Genomic DNA, 13,971 nt, shown 5'->3' on the forward strand with positions numbered 1-13,971 from the left:
TGATTAAAAATTATCTGAAGTTTCTAGGTGAAACAAAACTAACCACACCCAAACTACAAAAACCATTATTAACAGGAACAAGGAAAATAAGCATCTAGGCTAGACTGATAATTAAAAGTCATATTCCATTATATTCCTAATGTATTAAATTGTGATGGAAACGGCAGGAAAATAATTTAGACTTTAATAAAGGACAATATAAAGTCAAATCATAGCCAACTGTTAAAGTTTTGTGTGTTTTTTTAATTCTAGGGTACATGTAGTAAAAAAAAGAAAACCACACACACAGAAGACAATAACAAGAATATCAGTTCAGGGGCTTTTTTCTGAACAAACGATCCCCGAGTCTTTCCCGCAGCATGCTTCTTAGCAAGGCTCTAAGTCTAGCCTGTCACATAAGATACTAGGTGATGAGTCTCTTGCATCTGTTACTTTAACATCTAATATTTTCACTTCTGGGTAAGAGAAAAAGCATTTTGGTCCATCAATTCACCTACTCGCTCCTGGAGGACATTAACCAACTCTGCTATTACGAAGACATGTGTGTCATCAATGTCTTGAATGATGAACTTCTTCCCTAGGGCATTTGACTCATCCAAGTACAGCAGAAACTGCTTCATGGCAGGGTCACTGTAGAGGTAAACACATACTGATGAGAAACCTTATTGCCAGTTTACACCAGAACCTGAGTGGTTAGAATTTTGAGCACATAGCATTCTTAGGTTAAGTTAAAAATCTTAAACTCTCACTCCCACTCTGCCTTAAGTGTTAATGATTTGTAGATGTAGCTTCATTTTAGAGCTGTTAGTGTAAGTTTAAGAGAAAGAGGCCAATAATATTTTGAAAAGAATTTGTCACTGACAAGTGAAGAAGTAACGTTCAGAGCTTTGTAGTTAATAGGGCCTAGAATCACAGCCTCCTTGACTGACTTTAAAAATGAATTTCCTTACTTGTCCACAACCATTACACTTAAAAAGCCAATAGCTTTTCACTACCTTGCCAGTGACACATTAATTTACAAAACCAGTTAAATCGTCACTTTATAAAGCAGGGTGCACAGCTAGAGTCAGATCTGGATTCAACCCTGGCTTGAGCACTTACTTGTGTGACCTTAAAATGTATTGACTCTCCCAAAGCCTCAAAGTAAACCTACATAACAGCATTGTTATGGAAATTATGGGAGAAAAATGCCAAGGATAGTATTTGATCTGCAGTTGGTGCTCAAGTATTTTCCCCTTCCTTAAAATTCTGAAGCTTATAAGTCTGAACTACCATTCAGAATCTTTAAAGAAAATTCTAACAAAATCTCTTGTGAATGCTGAGCTCAAAGAAGAGATCGAAATTCAATTCTATTTATTTGTGGCTTTATTTTGGAATGAATAGAATAATGAGAAGGGAAGAAGGGATATAATTTTTTGGATTTACCGAACTGTGTCTCTTTCACAAAAGCCATGACAAGGGATGAGTATAGTTACAGAAAAGAGTCCAAGGACCACGCCCTGGACAACCCAACATCAAAAGGTCCAAAAGGACAGAGCAGCCAAGCAGGTTATGAGGAAGTGAACACTGAGGTAGGAAGAAAGCATGAAGAGTCCTGGAAGCCAAGTGGCCCACGGTACCAAAAGCTGTTGCTAACAGGCACAGGAAGGCAAGGACGGAGAACTGACTGCTGGATTCCGAGCTGCTGGACTTGGCGAGGACAGTTTCGGTGGAATCACAGAGGAGAAAGCCTGACTGAAGTGGGTTTCAGAAAAGAAAGAAATTAAAGAAAGTGAACACAGAAGGCCTTCTGGGAAATTTTGGTACAAAGAGGAGGAAAGTAGAGTGGGAGCTGGCTAGGGATGTGGGAATCAAGAGTTTGCACCTGGGAGGGGAGAATAATAGTATGTTTGTGATGCTGATGGAAATGACCCAATGGAGAAAGAAAAGCTGATGAAGCAGGAGAAAAGAGGAGAACTTCTGAAAAGGTGTTCTTAAATAGGCAAGAGGGGATGGGATCTAGTTCAAGTAGAGAAGAGTATATGGGCATAGACAGATCCATGTGGTAAAGACTAGTGGACATTCTCTTCGGATTTTATTTTCTCAGTTAATCAGGAAGCAAGGGATCTGCTAGAAGTGAGGACAGGGAAGTTGTTTGAGACATGAGAAAATGAAGGCATGAAATACTATACTTCATCCATTCTAAGAACCATCTCTCCTCACATTTTAACATCTTTAAAATTGGGGCAAATCTTACAATCAAGAGCATGTTATAGTATAACTGGCAGTGGTTTTTCTTAGAGGTACCTAAAATATTGGTAAATTATAAAATTGATGAAATCTTAGATTTAATTGCCTGTAAAAGCTTTACTAGGAGTGGGAGAAGTGGATTAGGAAACGTTGTAGGTTTGCTGGCTAGCATTCAGGCTCCATACGAGTTTATCAGTCATAAATCTGATGTGAAACTAATTAGTATGTTTGTATGTTTTTCTCCAGCCACTGGGAATTATGGAGGTAAAGGGTCAGAGAGGGCGAAGAGCTGAATTTTAACAGATTTGGTGAGTGTGACAGAAGGGCAAGGGAGTTGAATATGTCTTTGAGGGAACAAGTATTTGATGGGCTGTGGAACGTAAGCTGGGAAAAGAGGAGAGTGAGATTTTGGGGTGGTGAAGGACAATGAAAAGGTGGGAGAATCAACAGACTGTATATCTGGTAGAGTGGAGGAAATGACAGAGCTATGGGGCACTGGAGGGGTGAACAGGAAAGGAGGGGGTTGTCAGTCAGATGCCTACAGTAGAGATTTTGGGGATGGCACTATCGGTAGGGACAGGTGTAGCTCTGTGTGAATGAGTGGAGGATAAGCTTCCTGGAAGGGGTCAGGGAACTGAGAGGACATGGTGTTGAAAGGACTGACCACATGGACATCAAATTCACTGAGAACTTGACAGGACAGCTCCTGGAGAGTGACTGGTAGTCTTCAAAGAAAAACCCTCAAGGAAAGATTTGGGTGTTTGTAGATTATTCCTAAATGGGTGGTGAGATTCAGAACTAGGAGTTACTATGGGAGAGGGAAGGAGAATTTCTAGAAGCGGCAAAGAGGAGTAAAGTAGATACCCATCCCATTTCCTGACCCAATGGTACAAGAGGTATAGAGAAACAACTCAACACCTGACAGGGCTGTGGGAGAAGCAGAGCACTCAGGAGAAGGCAGGTTTAGGTACAGCCTAGAGGAAAGGGGGCCTGGGGAAAGGAAGAGGAAAAGTCCAGAGAAGAGGCTGAGGGTACAGGGGATTCTGCTGCTCCCAGGTCCTAGAGGGCAAAGTGGAAAGGATGGGGAGGAGATGGAATTAATAAAGCGGATGATACAGCCGTAAGACAATGCATGTAAAAGGAGTGAGGGGTGGCAATGGAAGTATGTGGCCTTTTGGGGGATTGAAACAAGAAAGGGTATAAGGTATAAGAATGAGGGTCTCCTGACAGATAGTGACACTGAGACTGAAAGGCAACAATAGCCAGTGATGGATGGGAGAGAGAATGGGGGTCTTTGACAAAGATAGCTAACATAATGGAAGAATCAGGTGGGGTGCCTGAGGCTTCAGAAGGGAGCAGATGTTCACTAATTAGATGTTTGTCCTGCCCTACAGATAGGTCAGAAAAGGTTATTTCTGGTGATAATTCTTATTATGGGCAAGGCCCCTAATTTAAATTCCTCTACATAAGTAAGCGGGGACAAAAGTTTCTCTTGAGCCCACAAGATCTCGACTGCCTTTAACTCAAAATACTCTACATATCCCAGAGGCACATCTTGGGGTGACTCATTCTGAACCCCTACACATGCGATCCTTGCCACTTCAGCCATCTCTTGTTACACTTGCATTACACATTACTTAATACTTTTAAATTGCTTTCAAATCCACTTTTAAGCTTAACTTCACTTGGTATAAATCACCAGTCATCTTGATGTGCTTATTTTTTTCTCAAATTAAACTTGTCATATAAAAACTAATTTTGTGTTCTAATTTCCTTCTGCCCCCAAATGTGTGTTCTCCTACCAACCATCTTGAACACCAGTGGTATCACTAGGAAACTGCTGACAAATGAGATGACTTAAGAGAGTGGCTGGTTGGGTAGGCAATTTATATCAATGGCCTCCATTAAACTTTTTGAAAGAAAATGGAAAGCAGTCAATTTGAGATTGAATTCTCAAGTCTGTACCTGAAATATAATCTGTAATATTTCAAAAAGATAAAAGTTTAAGGGACAATTTGTTATGAAATTAAACTTTTATCTTTTGGCATTATTTCCACCCAGTTTTGGTGGGAGGCAGCATATATCTGAAATATCTTGCCTGAATACAGGGCTAGTCTACTTCTACATGGTCCCTGGGAGAACCTGCTGGCAAGGCAAAAAACAAAACCCAAGTGCCCGTATGTGCAATGGCTTCCAGTGTGTTACCTTATTCCATCTCTTACCACCACCTGACACAGCCCACTCACCTACATGGAACATTCCTAACTGCCCTCCAACTTCACGGGCTGTTTTATTCTGAACTGCTTTTGTTGGTGTCTCCTCTACCCAAACTTTAAATCTGCACTCTGCATTGGTAGCCTGCTAGTCACATGTCAGTACTGAGCACTTGAAATTTGGAGAGTCTGTGAAGTATGCTGTAAAATAAAATATGCATTGAATTTTGAAGCTTTAATATGAAAAAAGACAGCACTATTTTGAAGACTTAGTACAGACTCTGAAGCCTTACTCCATGTGGAAATATTCTAGGCATACTGGGTTGATTAAAATAGTAATTTCACCCATTTCATTTTACTTTTTCATGTAGCTGCCAGAAAATGTAAGATCACATATGTGGCACACAGTGCTATTTCTATAGGGCAATGCTACTGTAAATGTAAGATCACGTATGTGGCACACAGTACTATTTCTATAGGGCAATGCTACTGTACATGTAAGATCACAGATGTGGCACACAGTACTATTTCTATAGGGCAATGCTGCTGTAAATGTAAGATCACATGTGTGGCACACAGTACTATTTCTATAGGGCAATGCTGCTGTAAATGCAAGAAGTGTTCTGGACTTGGACTTGTTCTTCCCTCAGCCTCGCCATCATGTAAACAGCACCATTATCTATATTATGACTCGTATTAGGGGCACAGAGATACCGGTAACAGTATTTTCAGGCAATGGGAGTGTTCACAGAGCGGGATTCCCAGATGAGACAGAATTACTGGTGGGGCAAGCAGTAGTTCAGCTCTCCAGCTGCATGATGACTAAGCCCATGTGAGCTGGCTTTGCGGAACTGACCGGTGCTGGCCGTGAGGGCCTCTGCCCGTTTAGGTTTCTCCTTTCTCCTTTGAAATGTATGACTAGTTTAAGCAACCTTCAACTGGCTCGCTTAGCTTTTTCCCCCTGCATTTTTGGAAGACCCTAGTTTGTGAGGTGAAGACTTTGCAGACCCTGGAATCCTGTGGCAGGCAGTTAGACAGACATGAGCAGAGCAAGGATGGCCACCCGGGCGGAAAGCCCCAGGTGCCCAGCTACGGGCAGAAATGGGAAAATCAGGAGCTCACTCCCGGGATAACCTCTCCTCCCCTAGCACATCGCTGGTCATTCAGTTTAGACTCCCTGACCTTTGAGATCGCTGGTCATGCCGCTCTGGGAGCCCTGGCCTGTTGCTAGTCAGGTGGTAGACCCACAAATACGCTGCCTCCCACCCAAACTGGGTGGAAATAATGCCAATTACATCAGTTCAACAGAGACATGGAAATCTGGCACCAGGAAGAAACTTAGCAACAAAATCTGTTCCATTTGTTATCTAAGTAAGAAAACTGAAGTTGAGGAAGGTGAAAAACTTGATTCATTCAGATCTTAAAACAAAAGAAAAAAGAAATTTAAAAAGCTCATTAAGTATCAAAGCTACTAACCATTCTATAAGCACTCCTTTCAAGACGTTGACCATGTTTTCCTCAGTCAGAAGAAGCGGATGACCTTAAAAATGCTAATAAAAGGAAGACGGTGACATACAATTCAAAAGCATCAACATTAATACACTTTGGAAATTTACCTCTGAAATGAGGCAGAATATGAATAAACATTTAAGTCTGTGAAGACAGAGAGCTAACATTAAGAAAACACACAGATATTCTGACCTTTCAATAAAATTACAAGTCTACTGGAATATTAATGTATAAACCTTACTTGCAAACAAATGTTACCAGTCAATCCTAATGAAGGCAAGCGGCTTACCTACACCAGTGTGTCCAACCCAGTTTTTAAAACATTAGTTGAGCCCTAGTTGGTTTGACTCAGTGGATAGAGCGTGGGTCTGCGGACTGAAGGGTCCGGGGTTTGACAAGGGTCCCGGCTCCATCGCCAGTAGGGGGCGTGCAGGAGGCAGCCAATCAATGATTCTCTTTCATCAGTGATGTTTCTATCTCTCCCTCCCTCTCCCTTCCTCTCTGAAATCAATAAAAATATATTTTTAAGAAAACATTAGTTGAAAGATTTCTTTTCCCACCCAGGAGTATGATTTAAAAAAAAAAAAAAAGATCCTGGGCCCTAACCGGTTTGGCTCAGTGGATAGAGCGTCGGCCTGCGGACTGAAGGGTCCCAGGTTTGATTCCGGTCAAGGGCACGTACCTTGGTTTTGGGCACATCCCCAGTAGGAGGTGTGCAGGAGGCAGCTGATCGATGTTTCTCTCTCATCGATGTTTCTAACTCTCTCTCTCCCTTCCTCTCGGTAAAAAAATCAATAAAATATATTACAAAAAAAAAGATCCTGGGAGGCAGGAAATCACAGGATGGTTGCTCCGAAAGAGGCCTTAAAACTATATATTGAGTCCAATCATCTCGTTTTACAGCTGAGACAGAGCCTTTGAAGAGATTAAGCAGTAGCTCCCCCGTTCTCTCCCCAAAGGGTACAAGGTCTCCAGACTTGTGTTCATTTACCAAATAAATGACATTCCCAAGGATCTAAACTAAAAGGAAAAATCCCAGCCCGTGCACGCCAACCTAACCCTTGAACTCCTACACCTGGTCACCCGGCAATGCCTCCCCAAAGGAAATTCACGGTTCAGTCACTGCGCGCCAGCCTCCCGGCCCCGTTAGATCGGGCCGGAGGGGGTGCGGGACACCGCCCTGTACCCCAGCAGCTGGAGGACAGGCTTCTGGGTCTCTTCACCCGCTTCTCTCTTTCTTCGGGACCCCTACATCTTCCTCGCACCTCACTTTTCCCTCTTGTTCTGGGAGCAGACGCCACATACCTCCGCCCACAGAACTAGCAGCACTCCAGCGTCGCCTGCAGAGCACGCAACGCGTTACGTCATCGCGTCGGCGACGCCCTGGAGGGCGGGAGGCGGGGTGTGGGCGGGGCCGAGGGGGCGGAGCGGGGAGAGCGGGGGCGGGGTCACGTGCCGCCCGCCTCCGGGTGGAGGGCGCGGGCTGGGCGCCGGGGAGGAAGGTGAGTTCCTTGCTGACCCGGCCTCGGAGAGCTGCTGCGGGCAGGCCAAGCCCAGGTGCCGGCAGGTGGGAAGGGGAGCCGGGCTTGCGGGGGCGGGCGAGGGCGTCAGGGAAGCGGGCAAAGCCGAGAGCAGGGCAGGTGGCGGCGGGCTCGGCTGTGGAGCGGCCGGGGCGCCCCCGCGTGGACTGGCGGGCCTCGACTGACCCGCTGACCCTCCGCCGGGCGTGAGGGCCTCTCTCGAAGCCTGAAAGCCCACTCTTTCCCGGTCGACGCCGTTCTCTGGCTCTTCTCCAAGACCCAAAGAGAACGTGTGTGTGTGGCGGGGGCGGGGGTACCATCATCGGCTCGGTAGTGACGGAATGCTGATAAGGAGGATGAGACAGTCTCCCTTCCAATAGGGCCCTTCCAGACCCAGATTCCAGCTCTGACCCCGGAGGTCCAATAGATTGAATGCTGATAGGACTCTGAACCCAGTAACGGTCATTTTCACCCGAGAGACCCCCGAAGGTTCTAAAATTCATCCCTTCCCCAAATTCTGGTCTGTATTCTAACAGCGCTCTGTCTGTCTGTGTTTTTACCAGCGCAGGTACGAGGTTCATGCTTTGCGTTCCTTAGGTTACATTGTACTTCAGTTGAGCTCATGCTGCTTTCTTACTTGGAGTGTTTATATGATTTACAAACCCAGCCCCTCCACTTATTTCCCTTTTCCGATTCCTCAAATCTTTTCCTTCCCGTTGGTTTCCATTACTGTTGTGGACAGCTGCTCTCTCTCTTTAATCTGCCTCTAAATAGAGTTCTTCCCAAGTTTCCTTTTTTTTGCTTTTTTGGTTCTTGCATGCATTCTTCTCTTTGACCATCTCAGCGGTTCATCACGTTGACCCTCCCTCCACCCTTGTGCTCCAGGTGCCATCCTGATGCCTGCACATTAACGACCTGTGAGTACTTACATGTCTCCTCTCAAGCTGAACTGTTGTAGGTGGTGGAACAGCACTGGGTCATAGAATTAGGACAGATAATCCTGGTGGAAGGAAAAAATTTTAGTCCTTAAAAATTCCAAGTCAAAGGATGGGAGAAAAATGAAACATTAGTTTGGAGGGTGGTAGCCAAATATTTAAGAAAAATAGATAAATTCAGGATCCAGTTCAATTTATAGGTGAAAAATAAAACTTTGAATACAGCTAATTAAATTAGAGTCTAATATTCACAACTGTGTATTATACTCTATTGAAATACAATCCTCCCCCTTCCCCCGCCAACTTCACTCTCAAGTGGAAGAGAGAGGGAAAGACAGAGAGAAATATTGAGAAATATTGATGTGAGCACATCGATTGGTTGCCTTCTGCATGTGCCCTGACCAGGACCAGGCCCTGGGCAGGGGAGGAGCCTGCAGCCAAGGTACATGCCCTTGACCGGAATCAAACTTGGGACCCTTTGGTCCGCAGGTCGACACACTATATATACTGAGCCAAACCGGCTACGGCCACACTCACACTGTAAAAATATATATGAATACTAGAGGCCCAGTGCACGAAATTCATGCATGGGTAGGGTCCCTAGCGGCTGCCCCCCGGGGCCTCCCTTCGTTTTTTGCTGCCCCCCCTGATGGTCAGCGCACATCATAGTGAGCAATTGAACTCTCGGTTCGTTGAACTCCTGAGGGGACACTTTGCATATTAGGCTTTTATATATATAGAAGACTTTTATTGATTTCAGAGCGAAAGGGAGAGGGAGAGAGAGAGAGAGAGAGAAACATCGATGATGAGAGAGAATCATTGATGGGCTGCTTCCTGCATGCCCCAAACTGGGGATCGAGCCCAAAATCTGGGCATGTGCGCTGATTGGAAAATTGAATCATGACCTCCTCATTCATAGGTCTATGCTCAACCACTGAGCCATGCTAGATGGGCACACTCAGACTTTTAAGAGACATATTTCTAATAAAGTATGACATTCACTAACAGTTTCAAGTGTATTTTCTAGCTTTTCTGTAATAAAAGGCCCAAAGTAGGTGAACCTAAGAGTTGTCTAGCAATCATTGTTTAACAGCTGAAATGAGTTCATTGCTCTTCTTAAATGGCTAAGGTTTTTTCTTTGGATAAGGATTACCTCCCAGAAACTTGCATTTTAAAAGATGGCCCAAATAAAAGTTTTTGAAGAAGACCAGGTATTTGTATCTCAAAGGTACAGGGAAAGAAATGCCAGCTTCTCATAGAAGGATGTTGGTTTCATAAAACCAATCTACACTACTAAAAGAGAAAGATGCAAATTGACTGTACCTCTGCAACACCCACCAGCTAAAAAGGAGTATGCAAATTAACCCAACAAAATGGCGGATTAATTTGCATACGCAGGCACGGAGTGAAGACGGAAGGCTGAAGGCTCCGCTGCAGCCGGAGCCAAGCCTGAAGACTGAAGGCTTGACTGCTGAAGGCTGAAGGCTTGGCTCCGCTGCGGCCCGGGTCCCGGCAGCCAGGGGAAGGAAGGCCTATTGCACGAATCTTCATGCATCGGGCCTCTAGTTATCTATAAGCATTTTGAGCCAAATGGGAGGTTTGGGGGAAGGTAAAAGAGTTTAGTGGGCTTTGATGTTCTGGAGTCATACCTCTTATTTGTAAAACAAGGGCAGTCATTAAGGACTGGCAAATGCTGGCAAAGGACTAACAAATTTCTTCATCCAGTTTTGGAATGTTTCTTTCCATCTGGGTCTATTTTTCTTTTCTGCTCTATAGGAATTAGAGAAATCTAGTTTTTGGATAGTATATACAGTGGAGGGTCCTTTTTGAGAGCCATGAGGGCTTGCATGTATGGAAAAGACATTGATCTAAGGAGGCCTCATCTTCCATTCTTTTCCCTTGGGAACAGCAAAACAGGTCTAACTGCAGGACAGCATTAAACTTAATGATGCCATTAACCGGCCAAACCTCTCCATTGTCCACTTACAGAGGGGCCAGACTCTTGCAAAAGAAGCCAGAGGGACTCAGGTCAAATTTCTTCCAAAGGGTTATCTCAAGTCACTATGGACTGGTTCCCCACGTACGGAGAGACAGATAGATTCCAGGCTCAGAGAGGTGTCCCTGCTAGTTTCTGGCTGTCCCGAGCCGTCCTGTGGTCTGAGAACCGCAGTAGCGCAGGCTCCCTTTCACCTGGGAATTACCCGAGGTGTGGAGTGCACACCCCGAGCTCTGAGTGCAGACATACCAACGGTCACAGTGATGGCCGAGCACTGTAGCGATAGACTCGGCTCAGACAGGAGGACTCAACTCTACACGACGTCAATCCCAGGCGAGGTGTCCCTGCTTGTCTGCCTCTGGACCTAACCTCCGTACAGGGGGTACCTAGAAAACTCATCCCACAACTCTCATCTTTAGTAGTTGGGCTAGTGACCTGTTGCCCTGCCTTTCATGTTCCCCAAAGCCCTGGTCCTTTACGAAGCCTGGGAGAGAGAGCGCAGCCGCCCCTCGAAGGGAAGGGAGAGTCCCTGTTAAGTTATCCCTAAGGCTCTCATAGAAGTTGGTTTCAGGGACCTTAGGGAGTGTTTAGAAAAGGTGTTTTAAAAGACAGGGAACTTCTAGCCCAGCCAGCGTGGCTCAGTGGCTGAGCGTAGACCTATGAACGTGGAGGTCACGGTTCGATGCCCAGGTTGCAAGCTCGATCCCCAGTGCGGGGCACATAGGAAGCAGCCAGTCAATGATACTCTCTCATGATTGATGTTTCTATCTCTCTTCCTCTCCCTTTCTCTCTGAAATCAATAAACAAACAAAAAAGTCAGGGAACCTGAAAGGGATCAGAGAAAATTCCTGGTGACCTATGTTAGCTGGGACGGCCAGACAGACTGACAGCACCTCAGGCCCTGAGGGAAAATCCTGTCTGCCTTCTCTAGGAAGATTAGAAACTGCTGGGTGTCCCTTATTTTTGAAACAGAATGAGTTAGGCTCTGATTTATCTAGCAAAAGGTTTTCCAGGGGTGGGCAAACTTTTTGACTCCAGGGCCACAATGGGTTCTTAAACTGGACCGGAGGGCCGGAACAAAAGCATGGATGGAGTGTTTGTGTGAACTAATATAAATTCAAAGTAAAGGAGCGGAGGGGAGAGCAAGAGAACCGGATAGAACAGCTGGATCCGGCCCACGGGCCGTAGTTTGCCCAAGGCTGGTTTAGACCCTCAGAAAGCAATTCCAATCGAAAAGCCAAAGCTATAAAGGAGCCATTCATTTCTTCCTCTGACCTTTAGTTACCTCAATTCTGATCGATAGCCTAGGGCAGTGGTCGGCAAACCGCGGCTCGCGAGCTGAGCCACATGCGGCTCTTTGGCCCCTTGAGTGTGACTCTTCCACAAAAGACCACGGCCTGGGCGAGTCTATTTGAAGAAGTGGCGTTAGGAGAAGTTTAAGTTTAAAAAATTTGGCTCTAAAAAGAAATTTCAATCGTTGTACTGTTGATATTTGGCTCTGTTGACTAATGAGTTTGCCGACCACTGGCCTAGGGTCTCTGAACCCTTAACCCTTCGCTCCACCTTGAGGATTTCAAAAAAGCCTGAATTTAACTCCAGACACAAAGGAAGAAAGAGAAAGGGAAGGACATCCTTCCAGTCAAAGGGCAAGGATCTCTCCCTCTCCGTTGGCACTAGTAACCGGATAGGGAACAGCCGAGGGGAAGGGCCTTGTGTGATTTTACAGTGTTCCCGGGTGCATGGGCCTTGTCCTGCAGTCGGTGGATTGCCTAGTGCAGTGGTCGGCAAACTGCGGCTTGCGAGCCACATGCGGCTCTTTGGCCCCTTGAGTGTGGCTCTTCCACAAAATACCACGGCCTGGAAGAGTCTGTTTTGAAGAAGTGGCGTTAGAAGAAGTTTAAGTTTAAAAAATTTGGCTCTTAAAAGAAATTTCAGTCGTTGTCCTGTTGATATTTGGCTCGGTTGACTAATGAGTTTGCCGACCACTGCCCTAGTGCAAACTCCCGCTGTCCATGACCAACAAATCCTGTCCCAAGAGTCTTCCAGCGGTTTTTAAATGCTCGTCCCGTGCCTGCACAGGGCTGCAATCGGCAGGGAGGACAGAGAACAGTTAGTCATGTCCTTCAAGGCAAGGTGGCAAGGACAACAGGCTTACCAGTGATGAAACAATCCAAGTCACAGTAAGAACAGTTGGGGTCTCGGCACCAGATATGTTGTAGGCTGTGGGAATGGCACCGGGCGGGGTCAAACCGGACCTGGGTTCAGCAACCTTGGTACTTGAGTTCTGGCTAGGAAAGATTTCAGAGCCAAGACCCAAACTATAAGAGAACATTTACTTATAAAATCACAGAGGAGGAAGACAAAATTCCTGGAAGAAATGGGCTTAGGAAACAAGTTACACAGATAAGGAAAGGCCCGTGGAGCTGGGGTGTGAGGAAGGTAATGAAAATGCATGGGGTCGGGGGGCGGGGGCGGTGGAGAAGGAAGGGGGGGAGGAAGAAAGGTGCAGGCTTGCTCCGGAGTGTGCTGGGTCGTCTGTCCTAAGGGTTTTTAGGGTGGAGATTTTAGGGGCGGTCCTAGAGGGAGATCTCAGCAGCTTCCCAGGTGGGTCCTTTCAGGGTCTAGATCTCTCTTGATTGATTGATCAACACCAGGGCAGGGGGTCATTAGTCAGTGCCGCTGGTCCTGAGGTCAGCCATGGGGTCACTGGTCTGGTTTTGCTGCTTTTCTGGACCTGGAGCTGAAATACAGGTGAGGCCTAGATGCTATCTTTAGGATAGGAACGTCAGGGGCCCAAACCACATGCTCATACCAGGAGGAAGAAAGAGTGGCTATTGGGACTCTAATTCTACGCCACTTAGGGTTGTGGGGTTTGAGTTTACATTGTCTTCATAACGCTGGGACATGCAAGTTGAAAAATTTATACATTTGTGATACCTGTTTTACTTTGGCCAAGAAAATTTAAAACTGTGCTATAGCCCAGAGCACATAGGACTCCCACAGGAATTACTTCCACTGAAGATGAACTCTCAGTCAAAGATTACAAAGTATAAAAGCAATCCATGAAGGATAGCCAGCCTATTAGAAATAGTGGTTCAACAGACTTTAAGTATGTTTAAAGTATAAAGGAAGATTTAGAAACCACGTATAAACTATACCAAACCCTAGTAGCTTAAACAAGTCTGTGGGTTGAATATGGGTTTGTAGGGTCAGCTATAGGCTAGTATCAGGGGTCCTCAAACTTTTTAAACAGGGGGCCAGTTCACTGTCCCTCAGACCGTTGGAGGGCCGGACTATAGTTTAAAAAAAAAACGATGAACAAATTCCTATGCGCACTGCGGGCCCGGGACGCGTCGGCTGCTAAGCAGGACAGGCAGCAGCACCAGGCGGGCCGGATCCATGTCCTTGGCGGGCCGCATGTGGCCCGCGGGCCGTAGTTTGAGGACCCCTGGGCTAGTTAGTCTGGGATGGCCTCACATGCCCAGCAGTTGGTACTGCTGTCAGGTAGTACTGGTGGCTGGGCTGATGGGGATATTGGGCAACATTGCTCATGTCATCCAGCAGACTAA

At 45.9% G+C, this 13,971-nt stretch overlaps 2 protein-coding genes across 7 annotated transcripts in view; one reads left to right on the forward strand and one right to left on the reverse strand.

The window, feature by feature from the left end:
* Window positions 1–222: 222 nt before the first annotated feature.
* Window positions 223–7,326, reverse strand: GTF2H5 (general transcription factor IIH subunit 5). Of its 2 annotated transcripts, none has more exons than XM_080665889.1 (3): window positions 7,257–7,326; window positions 5,919–5,992; window positions 223–630 (listed from the first exon to the last, which is right to left on the reverse strand). In XM_080665889.1, the coding sequence occupies exons 2-3, from the start codon at window positions 5,951–5,953 to the stop codon at window positions 450–452; spliced, it is 216 nt and encodes a 71-aa protein (XP_080522015.1). In that variant the 5' UTR covers window positions 5,954–5,992; window positions 7,257–7,326; the 3' UTR covers window positions 223–449. The 2 variants fall into 2 exon arrangements, with proteins under 2 accessions (XP_080522015.1, XP_080522016.1); XM_080665890.1 differs by lacking the exon at window positions 7,257–7,326 and adding an exon at window positions 6,241–6,440.
* Window positions 7,327–7,380: 54 nt separating this feature from the next.
* The window catches only part of SERAC1 (serine active site containing 1), a 38,353-nt gene continuing 31,762 nt past the window's right edge, over window positions 7,381–13,971 (forward strand). Inside the window, exons 1-2 of one of the 5 annotated variants that reach the window (XM_080665893.1) lie at window positions 7,381–7,453; window positions 8,316–8,388. The gene's annotated coding sequence lies outside the window, so the exon portion shown is untranslated. Of the gene's footprint in view, window positions 7,519–8,315; window positions 8,389–13,971 lie in introns of all 5 variants that reach the window. The other 4 variants (XM_080665895.1, XM_080665894.1, XM_080665891.1 and 1 more) reach the window with 4 other exon arrangements.

This window comes from Plecotus auritus, assembly GCF_963455305.1.
Source record: "Plecotus auritus genome assembly, chromosome: 4".
NCBI lineage: Eukaryota > Metazoa > Chordata > Mammalia > Chiroptera > Vespertilionidae > Plecotus > Plecotus auritus.